General features: G+C 41.2%; 1 protein-coding gene across 1 annotated transcript in view; it reads left to right on the top strand.

Annotated features, from left to right (window-relative positions):
• Positions 1-5,365: 5,365 nt before the first annotated feature.
• LOC104566982 (serine palmitoyltransferase 1) overlaps positions 5,366-25,598 on the top strand; it is a 28,570-nt gene continuing 8,337 nt past the window's right edge. Inside the window, 9 exon segments of the mRNA XM_010213784.2 lie at positions 5,366-5,428; positions 8,173-8,280; positions 16,206-16,300; positions 17,617-17,710; positions 18,215-18,287; positions 20,319-20,451; positions 21,886-22,015; positions 23,908-23,997; positions 24,706-24,813. Of these exon segments, the coding sequence (XP_010212086.2) occupies positions 5,366-5,428; positions 8,173-8,280; positions 16,206-16,300; positions 17,617-17,710; positions 18,215-18,287; positions 20,319-20,451; positions 21,886-22,015; positions 23,908-23,997; positions 24,706-24,813 (894 nt within the window).

Raw genomic sequence — 25,598 nt, 5'->3', positions numbered from 1 at the left:
TTTCAAAGATGATGGAGAGCGGCTTAGCTATGGCATCTGCCAGCTCCCGCAGCACTCTGGGGTGCATCCCATCAGGGCCCATGGATTTGTGGGTATCGAGGTTCCTTAGGTGCTCTCTGACCCAATCTTCCTCTACCCAGGGCAAGTCTTCCTCTCCACCCGCTTCTTCTCTTGCCTCTAGGGCCTGGGGCTCTAAAGGGCTGCCCTTGGTAAACACCGAAGCAAAGAAGGCATTGAGCAACTCTGCTTTTTCTGTGTTATTTGTAACCAAGGTGCCCATCCCGTCCTCCAGCGGACCCACGTTCTCCCTGATCTTCCTTTTGCTGTTAATGTATTTGAAGAATTTTTTTTTGTTATTTTTAACGTCCCTTGCCAGCTTGCCTTCCAGACGTGCCTTAGCTTTCCTTGTCGCATCTCTGCATTCCCTGACTATGTTCCTGTATTTCTCCCAGGGGGCCTGTCCTTTTTTCCACATTCTGTATACCGCTGCCTTCTGCTTGAGCATTGCCACAAGCTCCCGGCTCATCCACGCAGGTCGCCTGCCCCCTCTGCCTCCCTTCCTACACACAGGGATGCACTGTTGCTGGACGTGGAGGAAGTGCCGCTTGAAAACTAACCAGCTCTCTTGGGCCCCCCTGCCTTCTAGAGCACTAGCCCATGGGATTCTACCGAGGAGGTCTCTGAAGAGGCTAAAGTTGGCCCTCCTGAAGTCCATCGTCGCAAGGCTACTTACAGCCCTGCCTCCTCCTCGTTGGATCCTGAACTCCACCAACTCATGGTCACTGCAGCCGAGGCTACCCCCCACCTTAACATCTCCTACTAGGCCCTCCCTATTTGATAGCACGAGGTCCAGTAGCCCACCTCTCCTCGTCGGCTCCTCCACAACCTGCGTCAAAAAGTTATCGTCGACGCTCTGCAGGAACCTCCAGGACTGCTTATGCCTGGCTGTGTTGTCCTCCCAGTTGATGTCGGGGTAGTTGAAGTCCCCCATGAGAACCAGGGCCTGTGACCGTGAGGCAACATCCAGCTGCCTATAGAAGGCCTCATCAACCTCCTCGTCCTGGTCAGGTGGCCAGTAGCAGACACCCACCACAGTGTCTCCCACATTAGCCTGCCCTCTAATCCTTACCCACAAGCTCTCAACTCGCTCATCCTCGACTCCCAGATTGAGCTCCATGCATTCCAGTTGCTCTCTCACATAAAGAGCAACTCCACCACCTCGCCTTCCCAGCCTGTCCTTCCTAAAGAGCACATAGCCTTCCATGGCAGCGCTCCAGTCGTGCGAGCTATCCCACCACGTCTCTGTGATTCCGATGAGATCATGACGCTGGGACCGCACACAGATCTCCAGTTCATCCTGCTTATTCCCCATGCTTCGCGCATTGGTATACAGGCATTTCAGGGAAGCAACAGAGGCCACAGGTTTCCCAGGAGGGGTGAAAGAGGACCCTCTGTGATCATTTCCTACCCTCACTTCCCCACTACCATACTCCCGCTGGACGCCATCTGACCTGGGCTGTGCGGTACTGCTTGCCGCGTCAGTGTGCCACTCCCCTTCCCCCTTCTTGCCTAGTTTAAAGCCCTCCTAACCAGGTTGGCCAGCCTTTTTGCAAAGAGACGTGTGCCCCTCTTGCTAAGATGAGTACCATCGTTCCCCACTAGCTGTTGGTCATCAAACAGAGACCCATGGTCGTAGAAGCCGAAACCCTGTTGCCAGGTCCAGCGGCGCAGCCAGTTGTTAAGCTGCCATATTCGCCTTCTCCTCCTTGAGTCCATTCCCCTCGTTGGCAGAATGGAGGAGAACACCACCTGGGCACCTGTACCTTTGATGGCCATCCCTAGGGCTCTGAAGTCTTGCTTGACGTCCCTCATTTTCCCCATGGCATCATTAGCACCCACATGAATCAATAGTAGAGGATAATAGTCCGACTCCTGAACTATTCTTGGGAGCCTTTCTGTGATATCCTTTATTTTGGCCCCAGGCAAGCAGCAGACCTCTCTGGATGAGGGGTCCGGTCTACATATCGGTGCCTCCGTGCCCTGCAGCGTGGAGTCACCCACGACGATCACCCGCCGCTTCTTCCGGGTGCTCCTTTTCACTTTAGGGGGAGCAGCCTTGCTGCTTGGATTAGACTGCCCCTCTGTAGAGATGCCCTTAGACAGGCCTTGGTTCAAGGCCTCCTCTATCTGATTCACATGTTCCAGGGCCTCGTACCTGTTGAACGTGGTCACCGGTGGAGGTGAGGTGGGCTGTGGAGGGGATCTTCTGCCACCTCGAGTGGGGACCCGTTTCCATTGTTGGTCGTCCCTGGAAACTGTTAAGTCCACCCCCTCTACCCTAGGGCAAGAGGGCACTGGACTTTCTGACTGAATTGGGGAGTTCTCAGGGTAGCTTTCCTGGGAAGACTGCAGGATGCAGCTCCACCAGTCTATTTCCCTTTCGCATTCCCTGATGGCCCTCAGTCGTTCTACCTCCTCCTTTAGCTCCGCCACCAGGCTGAGCAGGTCATCCACCTGCTCACACCTAAGGCAGGCTGTGCTTTCGCCACTCCCCGGTAACATGGAGAGGCCCAGGCATTCCCCGCAGCCAGAAGCCTGGACCGCTGCGTCTTTCTGTGGCGGTTCAGTCTGGGTCGCCACAGTCTTCCTGGCGGAAGCTCTCTGCCGAGTGTCCCCCAGGGGTCAGTCCTCGGTCCAGTCCTGTTCAATTTATTAATCAGTGACCTGGATGAAGGCACAGAGTGCTCCCTCAGCAAGTTTGCTGATGATACGGAACTGGGAGAACTAGCTGATACCTCAGAGGGCTGTGCTGCCACCCAGAGGGACCTGGACAGACTGGATAACTGGGTGGTGAGAAACCTCATGAAGTTCAACAAGGCCAAGTGCAATGTCCTGTACCTGGGGAGGAATAACCCCATGCATCAATACAGGCTGGGGACCAACCTTCTGGAGAGCAGCTCTGCAGAGAAGGACCTGGGTGTCATGATGGACAATAAGTTGACCATGAGGCAGCAGTGTGCCCTCGTGGCCAAAAAAGCCAATGGGATCCTGGGGTGCATTAAGAAGAGCGTCTCCAGCAGGTCGAGGGAGGTGATTCTGCCCCTCTACTCAGACCTCGTGAGGCCTCACCTGCAGTACTGTGTCCAGTTCTGGGCTCCACAGTACAAGAGGGATGTGGAGCTGCTGGAGGGAGTCCAGCGCAGGGCTACAAGGATGATCAGGCACCTGGAGCATCTGCTGTATGAGGAGAGGCTGAGGGAGCTGGGCCTGTTCAGCCTGGAGAAGAGAAGGTTGAGAGGGGACCTGATCAGTGTCTATAAATACCTCAAGGGAGGCAGTGAGGAGGATGGTGCTGGCCTCTTTTCAGTGGTGGCCGCCGACAGAACTAGAGGAAACGGCCACAAACTAAAGCACCAAAAGTTCCACAGGAACTTAAGGAGAAATTTCTTGACAGTGAGGGTGACAGAGCACTGGAACAGGTTGCCAAGAGAGGTTGTGGAGTCTCCTTCTCTGGAGATCTTCGAAACCCACTTGGACACGATCCTGTGTCCCATGCTCTAGGTCTCCCCGCTTGAGCAGGGGGCTTGAACTAGATGATCTCTAGACGTCCCTTCCAACCTCAACCATTCTGTGAGTCTGTGCGAATACTGCTTTTGAAATAGAAATGCCAAAGAACATACAAATACATTAAAGTTTATCTTCTTATATAAGTTCAGTTGATAATTAATTTCATTTATTAGAAAACTGAAAGAATATACATCTTTCTAGTCCAGCCTCACTCCTTGATCAAGGACTCCAAATAAAAGAGAGATTTTAAGTTGTTAGAGGAGATAACCATAATTTGTTAACTATTGAGGAGAAACAATTGGAAAATTGTTTGTTCCCAAGCTCATAATTATACCAGCACTATGAGAGAAAAAAAAAAGGGGGGGGGGGAACAAGCAAACAAAAAAACACATTTATAAGCCACCATTACAAAACTTAAGAAAAGTTATATGAGAGGTTCCCTTTGAGATTTCACATGCAGCTCGGAGCGGGGCTGTTGCTTGAACTAATCCAATGATTTAGGTGATTCCCCCCCCCCCCCCCCCCTCCTCTGGGCCGGGAACTGGACGGGGAACGGGCGTGGCATGGTGCGGGAGAGAGAAAAGCATGGCTCTCTTCACTCTCCTCCTTTGTGCTCCCTACTTCCTCCCTTGGTTCTTAGCAGTTGCTCCTGAAGCTAGACACACTCCCTGAGACACTGCCATGCAACTTACAGCCAGGGCAGATCTGGGGGCTGCATGCTTCAGCTGCGTGAGGGTCTTGCAGAACAGCCCAGGCCCCTGCCATGGTGACCCCACTGCCCGGTTAAGCAACAGGAGTGGTGGCGGCAGCCGGTGGCTGAGGAACCCCCTCACAGCACAGCCTGAGCTGCTCCCAGCCTGCAGGACAGGACAGGACAGGACAGGACCACCCCCACCCCTCCTCCCCACATGGGCACTTTGCGTGCTTTTTAACGGCTTACCCAGATGCCACACCGCTTCACCGCAAGGGCAGGGCTTAAGGGACAGCCACACCTGGCACCTTGCTCACCTCAGGTACCCGCCCCACCCTGGGGAGGTAGCTATCCACCCAGTGTTGCAGGATTAGGATGATTCATCTTGTTTAAAACTAAGTAGAACAGATGTCCCCTGTATCTTGGTAGGACAGGAGGAAAATGAGCAGTAGAGCAGACATTTATCATTCTTTAACCAGAGACAACCAGCTACTCATTAACATGAGAATGTTTTTTACCCATTCCAGACTTGGCAGGAAAACGCAAGGTCCACGTATCCTTAAGTGAACTGCCTTCATTATAATACTCAAAATCATGCTCATAGGTCAAAAAGACCCTTGCCCAGGTGAAGACCCTTCCCCTGAGCATGCGTAATAGTAGATATGATGAGTAAGCAATATTATAATTGCATGTAAATTACTAAGCAATCAGTGTAAGAGGGATGTACTTGGGATGATTACTGAGTGTGTAAATACACTTTGGAAATTCGGGAGGGTGTGCTCAGTTTGTGGGAAACCACCGAGCACCTGGCCTTGTGCAACTCTGAAATAAAGGAGTAAATGTCTCTCTTGCATGTGGGATTGTTGGCTCATTACTCACTGGGCAGCGAAGCCGCTTTTAGGACAACACCAGGGTTGTGGTACCGGCAGCACACAGCCCTCCTGCTTCCCCTCGCTCCTACCCTTCCTTGCGCCTCCTAAGTGGCATCAGGCGCCTGCCGGACGGGAGAGGGCGTTCGCCCTGGGTCTGGTTCGCGTCCCCACCTCTCACTTTGACGTACGACGGCGATGCTGGGGCGTGTCGCAGATGCGGAAATGGGCGGATGTGATGGTGGTAGTTGGCATGGGGCAGCAGTGGGTGTTGGTGGGAATGGTGCAGGCCTTTTACGAGGTGCGGCTCAGCGGTTTCCGAGTTCGGTTCTGGTCTCGGGGGAGGGATTGAGGGGGCGGGGAGTGAGTTGTCTGGCTACCGGTGCGAGGCGGACGAGGCGGCAGAGACTCACTCCTGGTGTGTGTGTGTGGAGCGGGGAGTGCTGTGGTGCAGGCACTGTTGGTGGCGGAGCACGGAGCTGAGGACAGGTTCACACGTGTCCCGTGGCTGTCCGAACTTGGGCCATGCGTGTGAAGGTGCCCTTCTACCGGCCTGTCTCGACGGCTAGTCGGTGGGATCACTTGTTTCTGAAGTAGATGGTGCAGAGATAGAGCAGAACCCGTGCATGGTCTCTTAACTGGTGAGCTTTGCTTGGTCGTGGGGAAAGAGGTGTCTCCCAGAGGTAAGGTGCCCTGAAGTGTAGAGCGTGTCTGTCTTGAGGTTGTGTCTTACCTTCGTTGAAATTGGGAACTTCCTTTGAAATAGAGTCCTTTTCTTTGTTATGTAAAGCTGCTCTGTAGCAGTGTGTGTATGCACACATGAATGCATACACTTATATATATAATTTCCTATATTTCAGCTTATAAGCTTATATATGAAGTTTATACTTGGGCATTAAAGCCTGATAAGATGAACTTGATAGACTGCAGTTTTTTTAGTACAAGGTTAAGGTTGGCAGTTTATAAGCTTTATTTGCAAAAGAAGAAAATCCTTTAAGTGTTTCTGCCTGAGTACTTTTGGAGGAGATCAGCATGATACATTTGTATCCAGACTTTGTTTCAGGATATGAAAAGCATGTCCTAATGATGGATTGTACTGATGTGTCAGCAGACTACTTCCTCTTAAGTAAATCGAGCATTGCGAAAGCAGGATTGACTCTTGAAAGCAGCAGAGATTGAATATGCTGTGTACTTTAAAATAACAGACTCGTGAAAAAAAATGCAGTCTGTGGTATTGATGTAGTTTGGATTTAGGTGACTAAAGATGAGCAAATTAACAAGTGCTTAACTACCTTCTAGTTAGACTGTCACTTCTGTATCTTTCCTAGGTGGTGCTATCAGGTAGCATATTCTTCTCACTGTTGCACATGGTTTTCCACATCTACAGATCAGGAGCTCAGCAGGGGTGTTTCTAATGAGAGAGTCATCTATCTGATCTCCTTCCTCTGAAAAGGTGGCATAAAGGAAACAGCAGAGCCTTGGAATAAAATCAAGGGATTCCTGCAATAGTTTATTCATAGAAGTTTAAAGCTCAATTTTACTCTGTATTAAATGTTAACAGGTAATGTGATTCTTCAGGATTCAATCGCTGGCTAATTTTTACATGTGTCTGATTGTAATGCCAGGACTAAATGTTGAGTGTTGGACTAATAGTTACCAAGAGACAACCTCAGGATCTCACCCTTAAGGAAATACTGCTTTTTAAGTGTGGTGCAGACAACATCTGTTCCTATCACTGAGGTTGCCTTCTCAGTATCTTATTGTCCCATTTGTTTTGTAAAATAAGGGGAAAATATAGCCTGTTACTCTAAAGGCAATGATTGGTAACTTTTAAAGATATTTTTACTAGGGTTTGCAATATAAGTAGTGAAGCGCTTTGCTACCAAGGCTAGTAGATCAGCATAGCGCACTGAATTCAGGATAACTGTAGGTACTGAGAAGCATGGGAAGGTAGTTTGCAAGGACCTCTATTGCTTCTCTACTAGGTCTGCCTGTGTTATCCTGGAGCCTGTATTACCGATATATTCCTAATTTCTCTGCTGCACTAAAAAGTGCTCTGCATATGATAATTTTATTGTGTGTAGTCTGATATCCTGTAAAACTCTTTACTAGTTTTAAAACTTGGTATTCAATTTCCTTTTGTTTCTGGGTGTGTGATGCATTCCATTTCCATGTGGATCATACTAATGTGTGTGCACTTTCAGCCCTTTAAAAGTGGTATAGACATCCACAGTGTAGACTGGAACCTTGTTGAATAACTAAACCAATCATTTAAACTACATGTCAAATACTGATGCCATAGTTTCATGTATGCTTTAAACTGGTTCTGCTGTCAGAAGAAACTGGCCTTCCTGCCTCCCTAGTCCAAAGAAGCTAGCTTTGACTTTCTCTGTTCTGGTTTACTGTATACATTTGTAAATCCTCTTGTGTCCAACCAAGAGACTAAGTGACATGGGGGCAAATCTGCTTTTGGTGGCCATGCTGGGTTATACCAGCTCAAAGCACCTGTCTAACTAAGTGTTAGAATGCAAAAAATGGGCTCTGTGAGCAGGATGAGGTCTCCTGGTAAACAATAGTAGCTTTTGCTGTCTGTGATCTGCTAGTGGACTATGTAGTTGCACAAATCTATGCTTGAAGTTGATGGCCATTAGTGAGACAGACTTTCAAGCTCTCAGAAACCTTCAGTTTGCTATTATGAAAACTTTCTCCTTTTGCAGTTACTGTTGCAACTTTATAAGGTTTATCTGCAGTGCCTAAGATCTCAGTACTCATTTTATTGCATGTTTAGAATTGAGACTACTTACCGTACCATTGTTGTTTATTAACCAATACAATAAATTGGTTCAAACTCAAGTCAATAGCTGCATGGAGTAGTACAAAGGAGTGTGCTTTCATATAATTATATTTTTAGTGACTTAGAAATATGTATCAGCTGGTACAATGTAGCCTTGTTCCTTCTACAAGTATAATTAGTGGTGGCAAAACTGTTGTAAAACATCAGATTTATTCAAATAGAATAGTTTTATTTTTATGCTTTATTTCCAGGCCCCAGCTTACCATCTAATTTTGGAAGGAATTCTCATACTATGGATCATCAGGCTCCTTTTCTCAAAGACCTATAAGCTTCAAGAACTATCTGATCTAACACCTAAGGTATATTGAAAAAATATTCTTCTTTAGAACATCAGTTTATAACCGTTAATGTTTTTGAACATCAATGAGTTGAAACACTGTTGCATTGCATTTTTTTTAAGGAAGTTTTCAAAGGATTTCTTACTTTGAAGTAAGAAACTGCTTGTTACTTGAACACTTGAGATCTTGCTCTTAAAACTCTCCACTACAGTTCTTACTTTAAGTATAAAAGAACTGATATGACCATAGAACTGCTGAGCTATGAAAACCTGGCACCAGTTTTACTTTATGGATATGTTTTTTAAAAAACTATGTTTTCCATTTTTAAAAGAAAACCTATTGGATTGTAAACAGTAGGAAAATAATCACAGAATCCCAAAATGGTTGAGGTTGGAAGGGACCTCTAGAGATCATCTAGTCCAGAGGTCCTCAAGCTACGGCCCGCAGGCCAGATACGGCCCCCCAGGGTCCTCGATCCGGCCCGCCGGTATTTACAGAACCCCCCGCCCCCTCCCGCCGGGGGTTGGGGGGGGAACCAAACAGCCGCAGATTACTTCCTGCCACTTAATCCGCGCGCCGGCCTCCGCAGCCCCCAAGCACCTGCCGGGACTGGGCTGAAACCAGCGCCTCGTCCTCGACCTGTCTCCTCCAGGGGGCGCCTCTCGGCTACAAACCGCGCCGCCGCCGCCCCGTCCTCCTCCTCCTCCTCCTCCGCGATGCGCGTCAGGCGAGAGGCGCGGGCATCTCCTCTGCCGGGCAAGCTCAGTCGGCAGCCCCTGGACTGCGAGGTCCAGCCAACTCGGGCGAATCGCCAGTGTCCCGGCGCGGCAAAGCTCCTTCAGTCCCTTCTGGCCACCCTGTCCGGTCTGCGCGGCCGGGCTGAGGAGGGGGGCGGCGGCATCAGCGAGGTGGGCGGCTCCCCCGTCTCTCCCTCCCTCCCTCCAGCTCCCAGGCAGGACCAGCAAGCCAGCACCGGTGGGAAGCGCGCACACCATCATGTCAAAAAAAAAGACAAATTGACTCCGAGTGCAGAGTATTCCAAGAAAAGTGGACTTCTGATTATTTTTTCACGGAGTACAAAGAAAGAGCCGTTTGTCTGATATGCCAGAATTCAGTGTCTGTGTTCAAGGAATACAGTTTGCGTCGACACTACGAAACTCAACATAAAGATAAATATGATTCTTTGGTCGGACAAGTGAGAAAAGATAAAATATGAAGACTGAAACATGGATTGACAACTCAGCAAAATACTTTTGTGAAGCAAAAGCAGCTCAATATATCATCACTTCGAGCAAGCTATCAAGTTGCCAAGCTCATAGCGCGCCCTTGCAGAGCATTCATAGAGGGAGAATTTCTTAAAGAATGCCTTCTTTCTGTTGCCAAAGAGATGTGTCCAGAGAAGGCGGATTTATTTAGTACAGTGAGTTTTTCAGGACCTACAATGACACGAAGGATTGAAGAAATGGGGGAAAATTTGAATCTGCAGTTGCAAAACTCCTCAAAAAAACTTTGCTATTTCTCATTGGCACTCGACGAAAGCAATGATGTTCGTGATTCTGCACAACTTCTAATTTTCATTCGTGGGACAAATGATTCTTTCGAAGTCACAGAGGAGCTTGCTGCGCTGAAAAGCATCAAAGGAACAACTACAGGAGAGGATATCTATGAGAAAGTTTGCCAAACTATGAATGATTTGGAGCTGGACTGGGGGAAACTATTCAGTGTGACAACTGATGGTGCTCCTAGCATGGTGGGGTCCATGAAAGGAGTGGTTGCACGCATTAACAAAGAGATGGACAAACGCAACCATTCACATCCAATAGCCATACACTGCATCATCCACCAACAAGCACTGTGTTGTAAATCACTGAAGCTGGACTCTGTCATGAAAATTGTAGTTTCTTGTGTTAACTTCATTAGAGCTCATGCACTAAACCACAGACAGTTTCAGGAATTTCTGTCTGAGCTAAATGTTGCCTATGAAGATATTCTGTACCACACAGAAGTCCGTTGGCTGAGTCGAGGGAGAGTTTTGAAACGATTTTATGACTTACTTCCACAGGTTTATGATTTTATGCTTTCTAAAAACAAGGAAGTACCAGAGCTCAAAGATGCAAAATGGAAATGGCACCTTGCGTTTCTGACAGATGTAACAGAGCTACTCAATAATTTCAATGTCCAACTTCAAGGAAAGGGGAAGCTCATCTGTGATATGTGTTCACATGTGAAAGCATTTCAAGTCAAATTAGACCTGCTCATTAACCAAGTAAAGGAGGAAAACTTCTGCCATCTCCCCACAACTCAAAACCTGTCTGCAGAAAAACCAGCAGTTGCATTCCCAAACAAAACATGTATGGATGTACTAGAAATGTTGCAAAAGGAGTTTCAAATTAGATTTAAAGAGCTTCGTCTCCATGAACAGGACATACAGCTTTTCCGGAACCCATTTTCTGTTGACATTGAAACTGTTGATCCGATTTACCAAATGGAATTGGCCAAACTACAGACTTGTGACTCGCTGAAAGATGCATTCAAATCAAGCAGCCTTATTAATTTCTATGCATCTCTCCCCTCAGAGACATATTATCATCTCAGGAACCATGCACTCAAAATTGCAACCATCTTTGGCAGCACCTATGTCTGTGAGCAGACTTTTTTCCCGAATGAAACATCTGAAATCTCCAATCAGATCCAGACTAACTGATGAACACTTGCATCACTTGCTACAACTAGCAGTGACAAATATGGAACCTAACATTGACCATCTCATTAGCCAAAAGCAGGCCCATAGTTCACATTGAAATATTATTTGTTTTTGTTGATTACAATTGTTCTTCATTTTAAATATTGCCTTCTTTTTCCTGTTTTTTTGTGCACTACTACAAATAAAATATGTGCAGTGTGCATAGGAATTCGTTCATTTTTTTCCAAGCTATAGTCCGTCCCCCGACAGTGTCTGAGGGACAGTGAACCGGCCCCCTGTTTAAAAAGTTTGAGGACCCCTGATCTAGTCTGACCCCCCTGCTCCAGCAGGGACACCTAGAGCATGGGGCAGAGGGTGGCATCCAGGCAGGTTTGGAAGATCTCCAGAGAAGGAGATTCCACAACCTCTCTGGGCAGCCTGTGCCAGGGCTCTGTCACCCTCACAGTGATGAAGTCTTCCTCACATGGAGATGGAACTGCCAGTTTCAACTTGTACCCATTGCCCCTTGTCCTGTCACTGGCCACCATGGAGAAGAGCCTGGCCCCATCCCTGGCCCCAGGTACTTGAACATGTTGATCAAATCTCCTCTCAGCCTTCTCTTCTCCAGACCAAACAGGCCCAGTCTTTCCTCATATGATAAATGCTCCAGTCCCTTAATCATCTTTGTCGCTCTACGCTGGACCCTCTCTAGAAGCTCAATGTCCCTCTTGTACTGGGGAGCCCAGAACTGCACAGTGCTCCAGGTGTGGCCTCACCAGAGCTGAGTAGAGGGGGAGGATCCTCCCCCTGCTGGCAATTCTCCTCCTGATGCAGCCAGGATCCCATTGGCCTTCTTGGCCACAAGGGCACGTGGCTGACTCATGGTTAACCTGTTGTTCACCAGGACTCCCAAATCCCTCTCCATGGAGCTGCTTTCTGTCCTGGTGCCTGGGGTTCTTCCTCCCCAGGTGCAGGACCCTGCACTTGTCCTTGTTGAACCTCATGAGGTTCCTCTGCCCAACTCTCCAACCTGTCCAGGTCCCTCTGAATGGTAGTGCAATAATCAGCGTATGCATGTAATATCTGTGAATAATAACTCAGAATTTAAAATGTTAAGTGAATTCCAGAGAGTTTTGTAGTTTAGTTGGGGAGGGGGGTGTTTCTTTTGCAATACAGTTGTCTCAAGGATGTAATAGTGCATGAAGACTGAAATTTCTCCATGATTGCTATCTCGAGACTGGCAGATTCTGGAGATTTCCCAGGATTAGTTTGCCTGAGGCACGATCTGTGATTCAGCATGCTGTGTAATGTCAGAGGGTCCAATGGAAATATTTGGAGTATGGTTGGACATACTGTCTTAATGTGAAAATACTGAGATGAATAAGAAGCCATTAATTTTCTCTCAAGGGAGATTGCAAAGGCAGCTTGTCTGTTACAGATTAATGGGAGCAGGGGCTCAGAATTGGGGGAGAAAGGAATTAAACATTTGGAAATGGTTCATATTTAATAACTGTCCTTCAGAAACAGGACAGTAAGAATGAAGTCGGTTGTCAGGACAGTGATAGTGTTTTTTTCTGAGGAATAGAGGCATGCAGATGTATTTTTGCTATCCTATTCTGATGAGATATATGCAACCTTTTCTGGGCCAGAGAATTGGAAAGGAATATGGATGCTAGCAAGAAACCAAAGTGATCAAAACTCTGTTAATAGATACTGAATAGAATATTAGCTCACAGTTGCAAGGCACAGAAAAATAAATGTGGTATGCAAAGAGATGCATTACAGCAAATGATTTGACTTAAGATGCTGAAAATGTTATCACCTCTAGCTTTTTGTTATCTGTGTCTTGATAGAGTGAATGTTCTTTAGTCTGATGGCATAAGTTAGCTGACAATTGATGAAGCTAGATTTAAGCTGGTCTAGTTCACTTTGCTTCCACCTTCAGAGCTGTGAGGTGGTAATGTTTTCGATAGGAAGAACAGTATTTGGTAGGAAATGTTTACTACCATTGTTTATTGAAAGTAAGCGTAAATAGCAGTGAAGAGAATGTGTGACTAAGTTTACTAGAATTGAAGAAATAAATGAGGAGTCTAATATATGATACATCAGAATTATGGAGCGATTTGTTCCCTTACCTTAATTATAGGAAAGAGATTTAAAAAAAAAAAAAAAAAAAAGCTTTTTAATTTTGGCTGTGGAAGCCACTTATTTTTCACTAAAAATTCCTTGATTGTTGATACTAGTCTATTTTATATAATATGGGATCCTATACAGAGGCTTATATGTGCATGTTGAGCTGCATGTTGTAACGTCAGCTGCTTAGCAAGGAGAGCATTGATCTGTCCTCTAACTTGTTTTAGTTTGATTCATGCTGTGGTGTCCAATCTCTACCACACCTGCAAAAATGACTAGGTTGTTTTGGATGCAGGCACTGGAGATGGGCCAGATCTTAGTGGAGTTCTGACTACCTTTGTGTCAGCCAACCATGTAACGATACATGGAGTTCCTCTGTGAATTATTGTGGGGCTGAGCAGAGCTGGATCCATATAATCAAAATTACCAAAGAATAGCACTATTGCATAGCCATGAAACATGATCTGTTAGGACTGGCCTGTCCTGAGGAAGCAGAGGTAGATGATATCTTGTGCAACCTAGTAAACTGAGGAGTCATACTTCTGAAATAGTGAAGAAACGCACCTTAAAGGTAGATTCTAGGTTTAGTCAAATGTGTAGCAAGAGTGCTTCCAAATCAATTCCAAGCAGGAATCAACTTTCAGACTGGTTGACTGTCATTTTTTAATAACGACATTTCCCAAATCATTAACTAGAAAGATGGAGTACTTCTCTGTGACTGTCAGACTTTGATAGCTTAGGATTTCAGGAGGTAATAGTAAATCCATAGCCAGACAGAATGCAACTTATAAATTCTTGTGGACTTCTCATCCAAAATGGAATCTCTGTAAAAGTAGCAAAGTGTGAGTAAACAGTGGATTGAGTTACAGGCGGTGGCTTGTTGCAGAATGATGCAATGTACACTCCCAGCCACTAAGCATTTGTATGAAAGAAGGCGGCTGCCAGACGTGACTTTTACTCCAAAATAAATAATAATGAGCTTCTTGGCAAAAATTGTAGGAGCAGCATCTTACATCTGTATGGGAGGAATCGTTATTTTCATTGGTTTCAGAATTTCCATTATGGCAATAGTATGAGAGAAGTTATACTACAGCAATATTAGGGTATTGGTGAGTTCCTGTCAGAGAAAAATGTTTAATAAATAGCCTAGAAATGTTGTAGGTCATGAGTGCATGAGACCTTGCACACATAATGTTCAGGCATTGGATGTTCTGCAGAGAAGAACAGTTAGGCTGTTCTTATGAAGGTTTTCAGCTGTTTTGAGACAAGGCTCCTTACATAGGTAAAAGTTCTTTTCTCTCTTTCAAGCTGTATTAATATTTAAATTTCTAACTAGTGTGTTCATTGTTCGTGCCAGTTTATGGTATGTTGATATATTATGCAATGATTCTGTAAATGTCAGACCTATGTTTTGAGGAGTGCAATGGCTGCAAATAAAAATAAATTCATGTGTGCATATTGACACAGATATATGTATTACACTGTTTCAAACATTTGTGTTAACCTAAGAGCTGTCTTCAGGAAAATAATTATTGCCTTGTTTGAAAACCAGAGTCAGCAAAGCAACCTTTCAGCAAAGGCATAAAAGGATCTGGGAGTGCTGGTCGACAGCCAGCTGAACATGAGCCAGCAGTGTGCCCAGGTGGCCAAGAAGGCCAACGGCCTCCTGGCTGGTGTCAGGAACAGCGTAGCCAGCAGGACCAGGAAAGTGATCGTCCCCCTGTACTCAGCCCTGGTGAGGTTGCACCTCGAATACTGTGTTCAGTTTTGGGCCCCTCACTGCAAGAAAGACATCGAGGTGCTGGAGAGTGTCCAAAGGAGGGCAATGAAGCTGGTGATGGGGCTGGAGCACAGACCTTATGAGGAGTGGCTGAGGGAGATGAGGTTATTTAGTCTGGAGAAAAGTGTTCAAGAAATGTGTAGATGAGGTGCTTAGGGACAGGGTTTAACAGGCATGGTTGGACTTGATCATTTTAAAGGTCTTTTCCAACCAAAATGATTCTATGATTCTATAATTTGTCTTGGATGTGTGTGCACCGAAGTACTTTTACTCAGTGTTATTTGGTCTTTAAAAATAAATAAATAATAATAAAAAAACACACAATAAAAGAGCAAACTGTAAAGTATCATCATACAGTGAACTCAGCAGAACTAAATGAATCAAGTATATCAATGAATCAAGCTTAACCTTCTCCTGTGTATTGTATTTTATGTTTTATATGAGGGAGAATCGGGATATTGGCACATCTTGTTACCTATGCTGTTAGTTTGTGTGCTACACACATTTCAAAGAATGAATCAAAGCTTCTCACAGCTCTTACATTTTTTTTTCTAATGCAAAAAGAAAAAAACTGCTCTAAAATGAACACACAACTGTTGATGGGAGCTACGCGGTATATCTGGGTTCTGAGGCATGTGGATGCTTACTATAGAGTAGATTGAAGGCTGTTTGAGGATGCATAGTGACATCCTCTTCTGATTTTTCAGAAGTCTTTTTGAACTCTGTTGTGGAAAGATATAAATAAGATACTACTGGGCAGCTGTACATGAGAATATATGGGGGTATTTGCTGAATTATGTTGAAGATGAAGTTTGATATGTGGATTAGTAATTGTGCTGTTCTCTGAATATTTTGTAGTCTACATTCTCCACCATGTCCTACCTGTATGTGTGTTATTTTGCTTAGCATTTTAGTACCATAGATGTTTCAATAGCACTGTTGAGCATTTTAGAATATGAAGTGAGGCAGTTTGTATTCAATTAGTATTCAATTTGTATTCAATTGCTCACATATACTGTAGAGGAGGATTTTCATAGTAGATTGAATGAAATAGTACTGGTTAAAAGTTGGCAGGGACACTGAATTAGTATCTCTTCTTTTGATTATCATACCATAAAATCTTTAATGCAAAGATAGTTGGGCTGCCTTTGTTTACATCTCATTTCCTTTGAAGAATGCAGAGTGACTCAGCTGAACATGCTGATATAATACCAATCTTAAATGTCTCAGAAAGGTGTCATATACTGGTGTGCATAGTTTCTCATATATCTATTAGCAGCTATTGATTAGAATATATATATTTTTTTCTTCTAATGGATTTTTTTGAGCAATATTTTTTTTTCTCTTCAGGAAAAAGAAGAATTGTTTGAAGAATGGCAGCCAGAGTCACTTGTTCCTCCTGTATCAAAAGATCACCCAGCTCTCAACTATAACATTGTTTCAGGGTAAATCTAACTGAAGTAAATTGTTTTTATTTCAGCTCAAACACTTGGTGACTATATTTTTAAGTGTGTTACTATGTAATGATTTCAATATCCTCCAAAGCTTTCATGAATTAATTGCCTTTATAGCTAACAGGCCTGAATTTGCCACTGAAGATAGTCTCCTTTGTGCAACCTTATCAAGACAATCTTAAGATAATGCTTTTTATTTTAAATGTTTTAATTCAACAATTTTAAAATATTGGTGTGGGGGCTTTATCTTAGCGTTTATTTGGGGTTTATGTTGTTTGGTTTTAATTTGTCTTGTGTTTGAATATTAGGTTAGGCTTAGAGGTCCAAAAGTGCTTACTGACTTTTGCAGGAGTGGAGTGAAGGGGACCATATCATCACTAAACATTTCAGATGAAACTGATTTTTGTGGCTAGCCATTTGGTACATCATGAAATGTAATCCTTTTTAAAGGTAGTAGGTTTGGACAATCAAAAATGGAGATGCTTGATGGCAAAGTTGTTTTGTAAGGGAAATTATAGATTTTGTGAGGAAAACATGGGTCAGCATTACTTTCTGATGTGTTTTGAGGCTTATAAAAACATCTGCAATGTTTTAGCCAAGAGTCACAGTATAGTCACAGCAAAGAAATGCCTGCTTTGAAAAAGGATGCCTGTTTTAATTGACTTATGTTATATGAAGAGGAGTGTTGGGGTTTTTTTTTCTTCTTTCCCTCTGTTGTTCAGGATTTTGAAACATAGCAGTACCTTAGAGTAAAAGGAAGGTTTGGTTTGTTTGTTTGTTTCTTAAGATCAAAACAAAGAAACCTTTTAGCTTGATTTAGAAAATGCTTAAATTCTTATGCTTAAAGTGTTCCTTCCAGTGTAGGGAACGTATTGCAATAGAATGTTAAGATGTCGTGGCTGTTAAAATTCATTTTTATAATTGAAGTATCAAGCAAAAAAGTATTCCTTTTTCCAAATAGACATCATTTTTAAGGGAGAAGCTTTATTCATCTCTTCATGAATCAACTTTGTATGAAATAAGTTTTCAACAAGAATGACAAAACTCAGGAAGAAATTTAAGGATTCTTTATTAAGCTCCAGGAATATGGCTTTTGCTGAGATTGGTAGTATATTTATGCCTTGATACTGAACTTATATATCAGTTGTCTGTTAAAGGGGAAAAAGTGGGAAAAGGGAATCTTAAAATTGCTTTTTGCCTTCTGTTGTTGATGAACAAAGCTCAGCTACTGTTTGACTCTTTATGAAAACACCAACTCTTCACACCAACTCTTCACTCATAACAATAGATCTCTCTAGTCTTTTTAGTTCTCCTGCTCATAAAATCACCGTTAACGGCAAGGAGTGTACAAACTTTGCATCATTTAATTTCCTCGGACTTTTGGATAATGAAAAGGTTAAGGTGAGTGTTTCCTCTTATTATCTATTCTATGATTCTTCTTTTAGTTTGTGTGTTAATTCAAAGTTTAGCAATGGCTTCAGAAAGTAAGGAATTCCTTTCTACTTCTAAGTAGCAAGGAACATTATAAATCTTGCATTTTTTTGCTATTTACATTAGTTTTTTGGGTTTTTTTTCCTCTAAAATTTTATATGATGGGCTTGTTTGGAGTTATTGATTATCATGTTAGATTAGTATCTACTGTGAATTTTCATTAGAACACAATGAATGATGCTTAAACACTAGTCTAAAAAGCTGTGCCGTGAGATAAATTCACAGTATTCGATATACAATTATACTTTCTGTGAAGCTGATTATGTTACAGTGCAAGAACTAGTATATATACAGTGGCATAAAGTTATATGAATTGTATAGAAGAGTTGATCTGTTTTAGGAATAAATGTTTTGTGTGGGTTTTTTTTTTTTGGTTGGTTTTTGTTTGTTTGTTTTTTGTTGTTGTTCTTAAAGAATGCGGCCCAGGCATCTTTGGAGAAGTATGGTGTTGGCACTTGTGGACCTAGAGGATTCTATGGTACTTTTGGTCAGTAACTTTTTTTAATTTACCTTTAAAGATGTTCAGACTGGGATAGTGAGTTGGATAAAATAGTTCTATGTGTTGGCCGCAAATTATTTCCCTCACTCTGAAGAACAATTACCCTCTAACATTTTTTTTTTCTGTAATGGTAAGGATTGGCAGCATTTATAGCATTGTTTTTATCAATTTCTATGCCTTTTCTCACTCTGTCCTTTCAGTACTACTCTTGGAGGAAAGTTACAAAATTAAAAAGTTAAATATAGTCTGCTTTAGTTTTTCTGACGCAGTAGAGAAAATGAACATATTAGCATCTAATCAAGTATGATGAATTTGTGAGTCTAAGTTAGTAATATGTTTAAGTAGGCCACAAGAGGGCAGTCTGATCTTTGGGTTCTGTGATAAAGCTTATTCGTTAAGTTTCCCTGATTCTGTAGAAAGAATTAAATTTTCCTTTATTTATGACCTTAATGTTTTAATTAAGAGGTTTGTATAGTGTGAGAGGGTGTTACTGAGAGTTTTTTTTGTTCTTATTAAGAAGCACGCTGTTAAATATTATCCTCTAGAAATGTTTCTTCATACATGTTGGTATTTTGAAATATTGGTTACTCTTTGGTTAAAGAGTAATAAATGAATAGCTGCATAGTTGTTGGTGAAAAAACATTGATTCATTGGCTTGTGAGCTTTCCTGATCCTTCCTAGAAGTGATGGAATTTGCTGCATGTTCGAAATGATTTCGTGCAGCTAGGCTTGACCTGAATTCAGAAGACTAACATGGACTTTTTCAGTTAATCAAATTAAATGATCACATAATTGCTACATTTATTCTGATTTTTTTTTTTAACTGGAAAGCTCAAGGAGACTTGTGGACTCATGTGCCCTACTTCTAAGTCCAGCTTGATTCTTCTTCTTTGGTGCTTCTTTTTAGTAATTATTTGAAATAGATTGTGATTAAAAGTTGGTTATCTCTAGTAAAATAGAGATAGTCAATAGCTCTCATTCAGAATCAGGCTCTCTTTGGGGCTGATATCTCATAGCAGCATTAGCATTCCCTTCTTGGGAAGGTAGATACTGTGGTCTAATTTATTCTGAGTAGAGACTTGATTCTTTATATCTCTGCCCATTTAAAGAGTTTTCTTAGATTTAATGGGACCCTGTTAAGAATATTATATTTTTTTTTTTGCTTTTTACTCTACTGTATCCCTGGAAGCTGCATTGCATGCTTTTATCCCTTGCTAACCTTGAAATGTTGATAGATTTTTGTAGGTTGCCTAGCAGCCATCATTTCAGTACTTATCTGAACTGTGAAGATAAGGGTGGTCTAGCAGAAAAGATTTATAAAAGGAAATGTGGGCTTTGATCTCAGCAGTCCTACTCTTGACTAGGACGTTAGCAAATGCTATACTCTAAACTGGCACTTTTCTGCAACTCCTGACATTACTAGCTATATTAAGGTTTTATAAGTATGCAGAAAGATGTTTCAATCATATCTTCCTCTGCAAATATACTGTAGTTACTAATTGCAGCTCTCCTTTCAGGTAGGCTAATGTAACCTGATTGAAATAATTCAAGCAAATTATTGCAATTAAGAATAGGCAAGTTAGGTGGTATCCTGTTTTTATTATGATAGTAGTGAACCTTAACTAATATTGCCTTACGCATTTCAAATTTACCAGTTAAACAAAGTGTCCTTTCTGGTACTCTGATATGTGATGTTGTATCAGCTTTGTTTATGCTACATTTCACTCTTACCTGCAGTGATTGCTTTCAGAAGACTTAATATTCTCATTCTTGGCAAAATTTACTAGGCTTTAAAGTTGTGCAGTTTGTTTGCTCGTTCGTTTTCTGTTTCTCCCCCTCCCCCCTCCTATTGACTACAGTCAATACAGTCTCCTATTGACTACAGCTGTTTTCTTGGTATGCTATTTGTTGTAATGCTGTTACTATAAATAAGTAATCATTAGATGATTGTTAAAGCAGCCCTAGTTAGTCTTTATGAAAGCAATTAAACTGTTTGTTTTATTTTTTTCTCTCAAATAGATGTGCACTTAGAATTAGAAGAACGACTTGCAAAATTCATGAGGACAGAGGAAGCTATTATATACTCATATGGATTTGCTACAATTGCCAGTGCTATTCCTGCATATTCAAAAAGAGGAGACATTTTGTTTGTGTAAGTACTGTTTTTGCCTTGGGAAATTACAAATTTAACAGTCCTCCTCTAAATATTTGATTGCTGTAAGTCATATTAATTTAACTATTTAGAAAATAATGCTGTTTATATAGCAAAATACTCAGAGCTCAAATGTCTTTTCATCTGGTCCTTTTTTTTTTCCTGGTCTTTTTCTTTTTTTCGTCATTATTTCCTTTTTCCAAACACAAACCAGTTACTGTTTTTTCAAGGAAAAATATACTTGGGTGCTCAGCTGAAAAACAAGATTTGTGTATAATACAAGGGTGTATGGAAGTCTGACATTAGTTTTCTTCTTAAGAAAACTAATCAAATATGCTTTTCTCTTATTTACTGCTGGCTTTGAATTAACATAACAACTATATTGGGTCAAACCAAGGATTCAGCAATCCCAGTGTCTGGTCCCTGAGAGTAGCCAGTAGCAATTTGTCTAGGGAAGAGTAAAATACCAGGAGAAAGAGAGTGTAAAAATGCTCAAAAATTTCTCAGCTCAAGGGAACGTTTAGTCCTTCATGGATTTTTTTTTAAACAGTATAAATCTTCAATATCTAGAGTGCTCCTGTGACATGTAATTTCTCAGTTTAACTGAGCATTGTATGAATAAATATCTTAGTGTTGAATGTAACATCTGCTAGTTTCAACTGATGCATTTGATTTTTATAAAAAGAGACAGTGAACAGTTGTTGCTTGCCTATCTTCTATATACCACAGAAGCTTTTGTAGTTGTCTACTGTAAACTATTTTCGGTTATCTCTAAGTGTAAGATTTAAAGCCTAGAAGACTTCTTTTATAGAAGTTTTTTCATAACTTTGATCATCTCTTTTGGTCAACTTGGTTGAAATTACTGCATGTAGTGTGTGCAGAAGATATTGGATATATGCAGCTGTGAAATTGCCCCCCGGGGGATCTATTTTTCTAAAATGTAAAATAGCAAATTATCCTTTAAACTGTAGGAGAAGAATTTCCAAAGAATCTTAAAAATCAGGTTTTGAAGCATTTACAGTGATCTTCACAGTATTATAGGCACATCCTTGTGCTTTTCTGCTAGGGCCAGAGCAAGACCCAGGAAAGAGAGCTTTTGGGATGATGACTAGGGAATTGTATCCAGTTCATGGGTTTCACTCAAATGAATAGTTGTCACATACAAGCAAAAGGACCAGTGCATACTTCAAAGAACCACGTAGGCTTGCTTTCAATGCAGTATTTCAGTGATATAGTATATAGGAAAGTTGAAAAGCTTTGGAAATATGTTTTAAAATGTAAATTTATGAGGTTTTAATAGATCTGGTTTTAACTACACCTGAGTATAGATAGCAACTCAAAAGCAGGACAGTCCTAAAAAGATCATGAGTCAGCATTCTTCTTTGAATAAATGTAAAATCAAGTGTAAATTTAAAGGGCTTGATGTATTTACAGAGATGAAGCTGCCTGCTTTGCTATTCAGAAGGGATTACAGGCATCTCATAGTAGCGTCAAGATATTTAAACATAATGATATGGCTTACCTGGAACGACTGTTGAAAGAACAGGAGACTGAAGATCAAAAGGTACAGTTCCTTTGAGATTTGAGATGTTGTGTTATTTTGTGCCCTATCACCTTTTCACTCTCTCCCCCTTTTTTTTTTTTCCCTTTTTTTACTGGGTTCTCTAATTGAATAGATGCCATCCTTATAGACAGTTATTTTGTTTTCATAAATAGTTGCTCATGTAAATAAGCTACCTTTTTCCTTTTTTGCGCTTGTCAATGTCACCACTGAAAGTAAACTCAGAGGCTTTGGTGGCAGGGGTATCACTGTGGGCAAATGATTGAATTATGGAACTTCTTTGGTACTCTTGCATGGGTTTTGTCCTTTAGATGTTCATATTAACTGTGTTTACCTAACATATTGTACCCATTAATTAGCAATTTGAACACCACACAATAAAATCAACACAGAAGTGGTGATGCTATTCCTAAGTTTGATTTATAGAAGGAATTCTTTTTTTTCTTTCACTTGATTCTTTTTTTTCTTTCACTTCTCAGTCAATTATCTATCTTGTACTGAGCTCTTGAGATGTTCTCTCTTTTAAAAATTGTATTTAAGGTCAACTGGATGACTTCATACTCTGACAGGAATACAGGGGGGTGCCCAAAAGCAGCTACTAAAATCAGCATCAGCAAGTCCAGATAATTTGCATATATGAATTTTAAAATAATCTACTGAAGAGCTAGTTCTATTATGTTCCTCAGTCACAGAATGCTGGGGAAGTTGCAGACAATTGGAAGAAAGATGATATCCTGCTAACACTTGGATAATTGTAAACAGATCAGTTTAACATCAATCTAAATCAATAGTGGATCTGATTAATAGCAAATTTAAAGGAGCTAGACTGCATACATTTATAGAAAATGCATCTTGTCAAACAATCTTTACAGGAGATTTTAGATTTAGTTGACAGACTAGTGAGGCAACGTTTTTGTAATGTGTTTAGTTTGTTAGAGTGCTTTGGCTGAGATACATGATTAAAGTTTCTTAATGTAACTAGCCGAATGTGAATATAAAATTGTTGGCCAGCAAGCTTAATGTAGTCCGTATGTGTACAATCATATCGAGACATCCTGAGTAAGAAGGAGTAGGTCTTACTACTAGAGCTAGGGCTGTGCCTAGTTTTGGTACTTACTGCTCAGGAAAAACAAATGTTCTCTAAATCTTTTGCCAAGGACTGAAAAAAGTGGTGAAGTTTAAATCCTACCGTTATTTTCTGATCTAGAGTATTAAAGTAACAAGGGAACCATAATTTGAACATTGTTTCACTTCATATAAGGTTTAGCATAATCAAATGATAAGAAATTAGAACTGGGCAATGCTGAAGAAACTAAGTGATGAATATTAAGACTGAGGGTAGTATAATCCATAGAACAACTTGTGTGTGTTTTTTTTTTTTTTTTCAATTGCTAACAGTTTTTGAACTAAAGTGTCATTTTAGAACAGCAAAAGTCAAATCATCCATAGTTTAAACAGAAACCAGGGCAGAATATTCTTATGGCTTTTATTGTTCAGAGACTAGACTGTGACTTGAAAGTTATGTATACTTTTGAATCATGTCTTATAGACAACTGCTTCCAAGAGTAGTGTGCTGCATTGAGAATCTTGTCACATAAACCAGTTGTTGAAAGGCCTTCTAAATGTTCTAACAAGGGAACATAACTGTTCTGAATATAATAGAGATCCAGATTTGCAGTCTTTGTTCTGCGATTGTATTGTTTGTATTTTATCCATAAAGTTCAAATTAATTGGTTATAGTTTGTTACAAAACAAATAGAAAAATAAAGAAAAATAGTCCAATGACACATTTCAACTTCTATTATAAATGATAAATACTAAATTTAGACTAAAGTAAAAGTAAAAACTTTGTTAGTAACTATTGATACCAACTGAAACCATATCTTTTTCTGAAGAATCGCCGCAAGGCCCGTGTAACTCGAAGGTTTATTGTAGTGGAAGGGTTGTATATGAATACAGGAGATATCTGTCCTCTTCCAGAATTGGTAAGTGGTTTCAGTTTGCTTTTTAAACTCTGTATATGAACATCCATGACAATAAAACAGTAGTATTGTGCAATTAAGCCTACAAAATTAAAAATAAGCAAACCTTTCTTATCTCCTTCCTTCCTCAAATATTCATGAAATGGGAACCCCATTTGACGTTTTATTGAAATTCCTGATCAGTAAGTAAAAATATATTGGGGAATAAATGGAATAAATATCCAGTTAATGTCTCAGTTTTCAACCTGTAAAATCTACACTATTTTCAAAAGCTGTATGTTACTAAATTGTTAAACTCAGATTATATCTTAAAAAAAAATCAAAGAAACCTTCATATTGCTGTAATAAACAGTGTCTCCAAGGAACTCACGTTTACTATTCAACATAAATTGGCTTGTTATACAGACTGTAGATAAAGAAAGAAATGCTGTGAAAACATAGTATCTTGAAAGTGTTTGATAAGTAGACAAGAGAAACCAAAGCTTTTTTTTTGTACATGATCATTAGCATTTATGAAATTTACTCTATCTTTAGCATTAAATTGTGATAATGTTTTGAAAGATTTTTCGATATCTTAATGACAGAATTCAACTCTAGAGCTGATATTTTTGCAATATTCAGGATACTGTAGTTGTCTTGTCTTTACCTTGCTTCCTTCCACTCATTTTGTTACCAAATTCTGATGGGTTTGTCTTATTTCCATTGTTTTAGATAAAACTGAAGTATAAATACAAAGTTAGAATTTTTTTGGAGGAGAGCCTTTCCTTTGGAGTACTTGGGGAACATGGACGAGGAATTACTGAACACTTAGGCGTAAACGTAAGTGCCATTTTCCTTTTGTTTTTTGTTGTTGTTGTTGCTGTAAATGAGACTTGTAGAGAGGCAAATTCTGCTACTCATTTCTTGTGGCATTGATATTTATTAGTCTGTGATAAAGATTCTATCATACTTTTCCCTCTGTCCACTTATCAGTAAAGAGTCCAGGACTTGGCGCTATTTCTCCTGCTTACCTGAAATAGTTTTGTTTTCTAGAATATATATCTTTAGAGAGGCAGACAGAGAAATTCTTACAGTGCATAATTTTATACTTTTTTTGATACTCAGTGAAATTACGATTATTCTCCAGCTCCATATGCCCCAAAATCGGTATGCTTGCACAGAAATATTTGGAGGTTAAGGGTAAGTCAGAAAAGTCTTCTCAGGGGCTACTTTCCAATGCCTGCTGTGATCTGTTGCCTTTGACTCAAGGAGAAAAAATAGGAGAAAGCTTTTGTTATTCCTTTCAAAGGTGTTGTCCTACTCCTTTACTGGCAAATTCAGCCAAAATATTTTCCCAGGAAGTCCTTTTATAGTCGTCTTCTGAGGAGTATTAACATGGAATGATCTATATATTTTTGGAATCCTTGCAGTTCTTTGCTACTGAAACCATCTGAGCTGAGTAAGGGAGAGAGAGAGAGGGAAAAAAAAAAAAACCCTCTCACAGCCAGTGTCTCCCCAATGTGGAATATCATTTAATGCCTCTCAAGGGCATTGTCAGAGTTCAGTTAAAAGTTACATATCAAATTTTGGTATTCCATCTTCTCACTATTTTCTACTCCTACCCC

Source organism: Tinamus guttatus, unplaced genomic scaffold (assembly GCF_059628265.1).
Source record: "Tinamus guttatus ecotype Peru unplaced genomic scaffold, ASM5962826v1 Tinamus_guttatus_pri_ptg000949l, whole genome shotgun sequence".
Lineage (NCBI taxonomy): Eukaryota > Metazoa > Chordata > Aves > Tinamiformes > Tinamidae > Tinamus > Tinamus guttatus.
The sequence above is the reverse complement of the archived record's forward strand: the minus strand, read 5'-3'. Positions and strand labels throughout refer to the sequence as shown.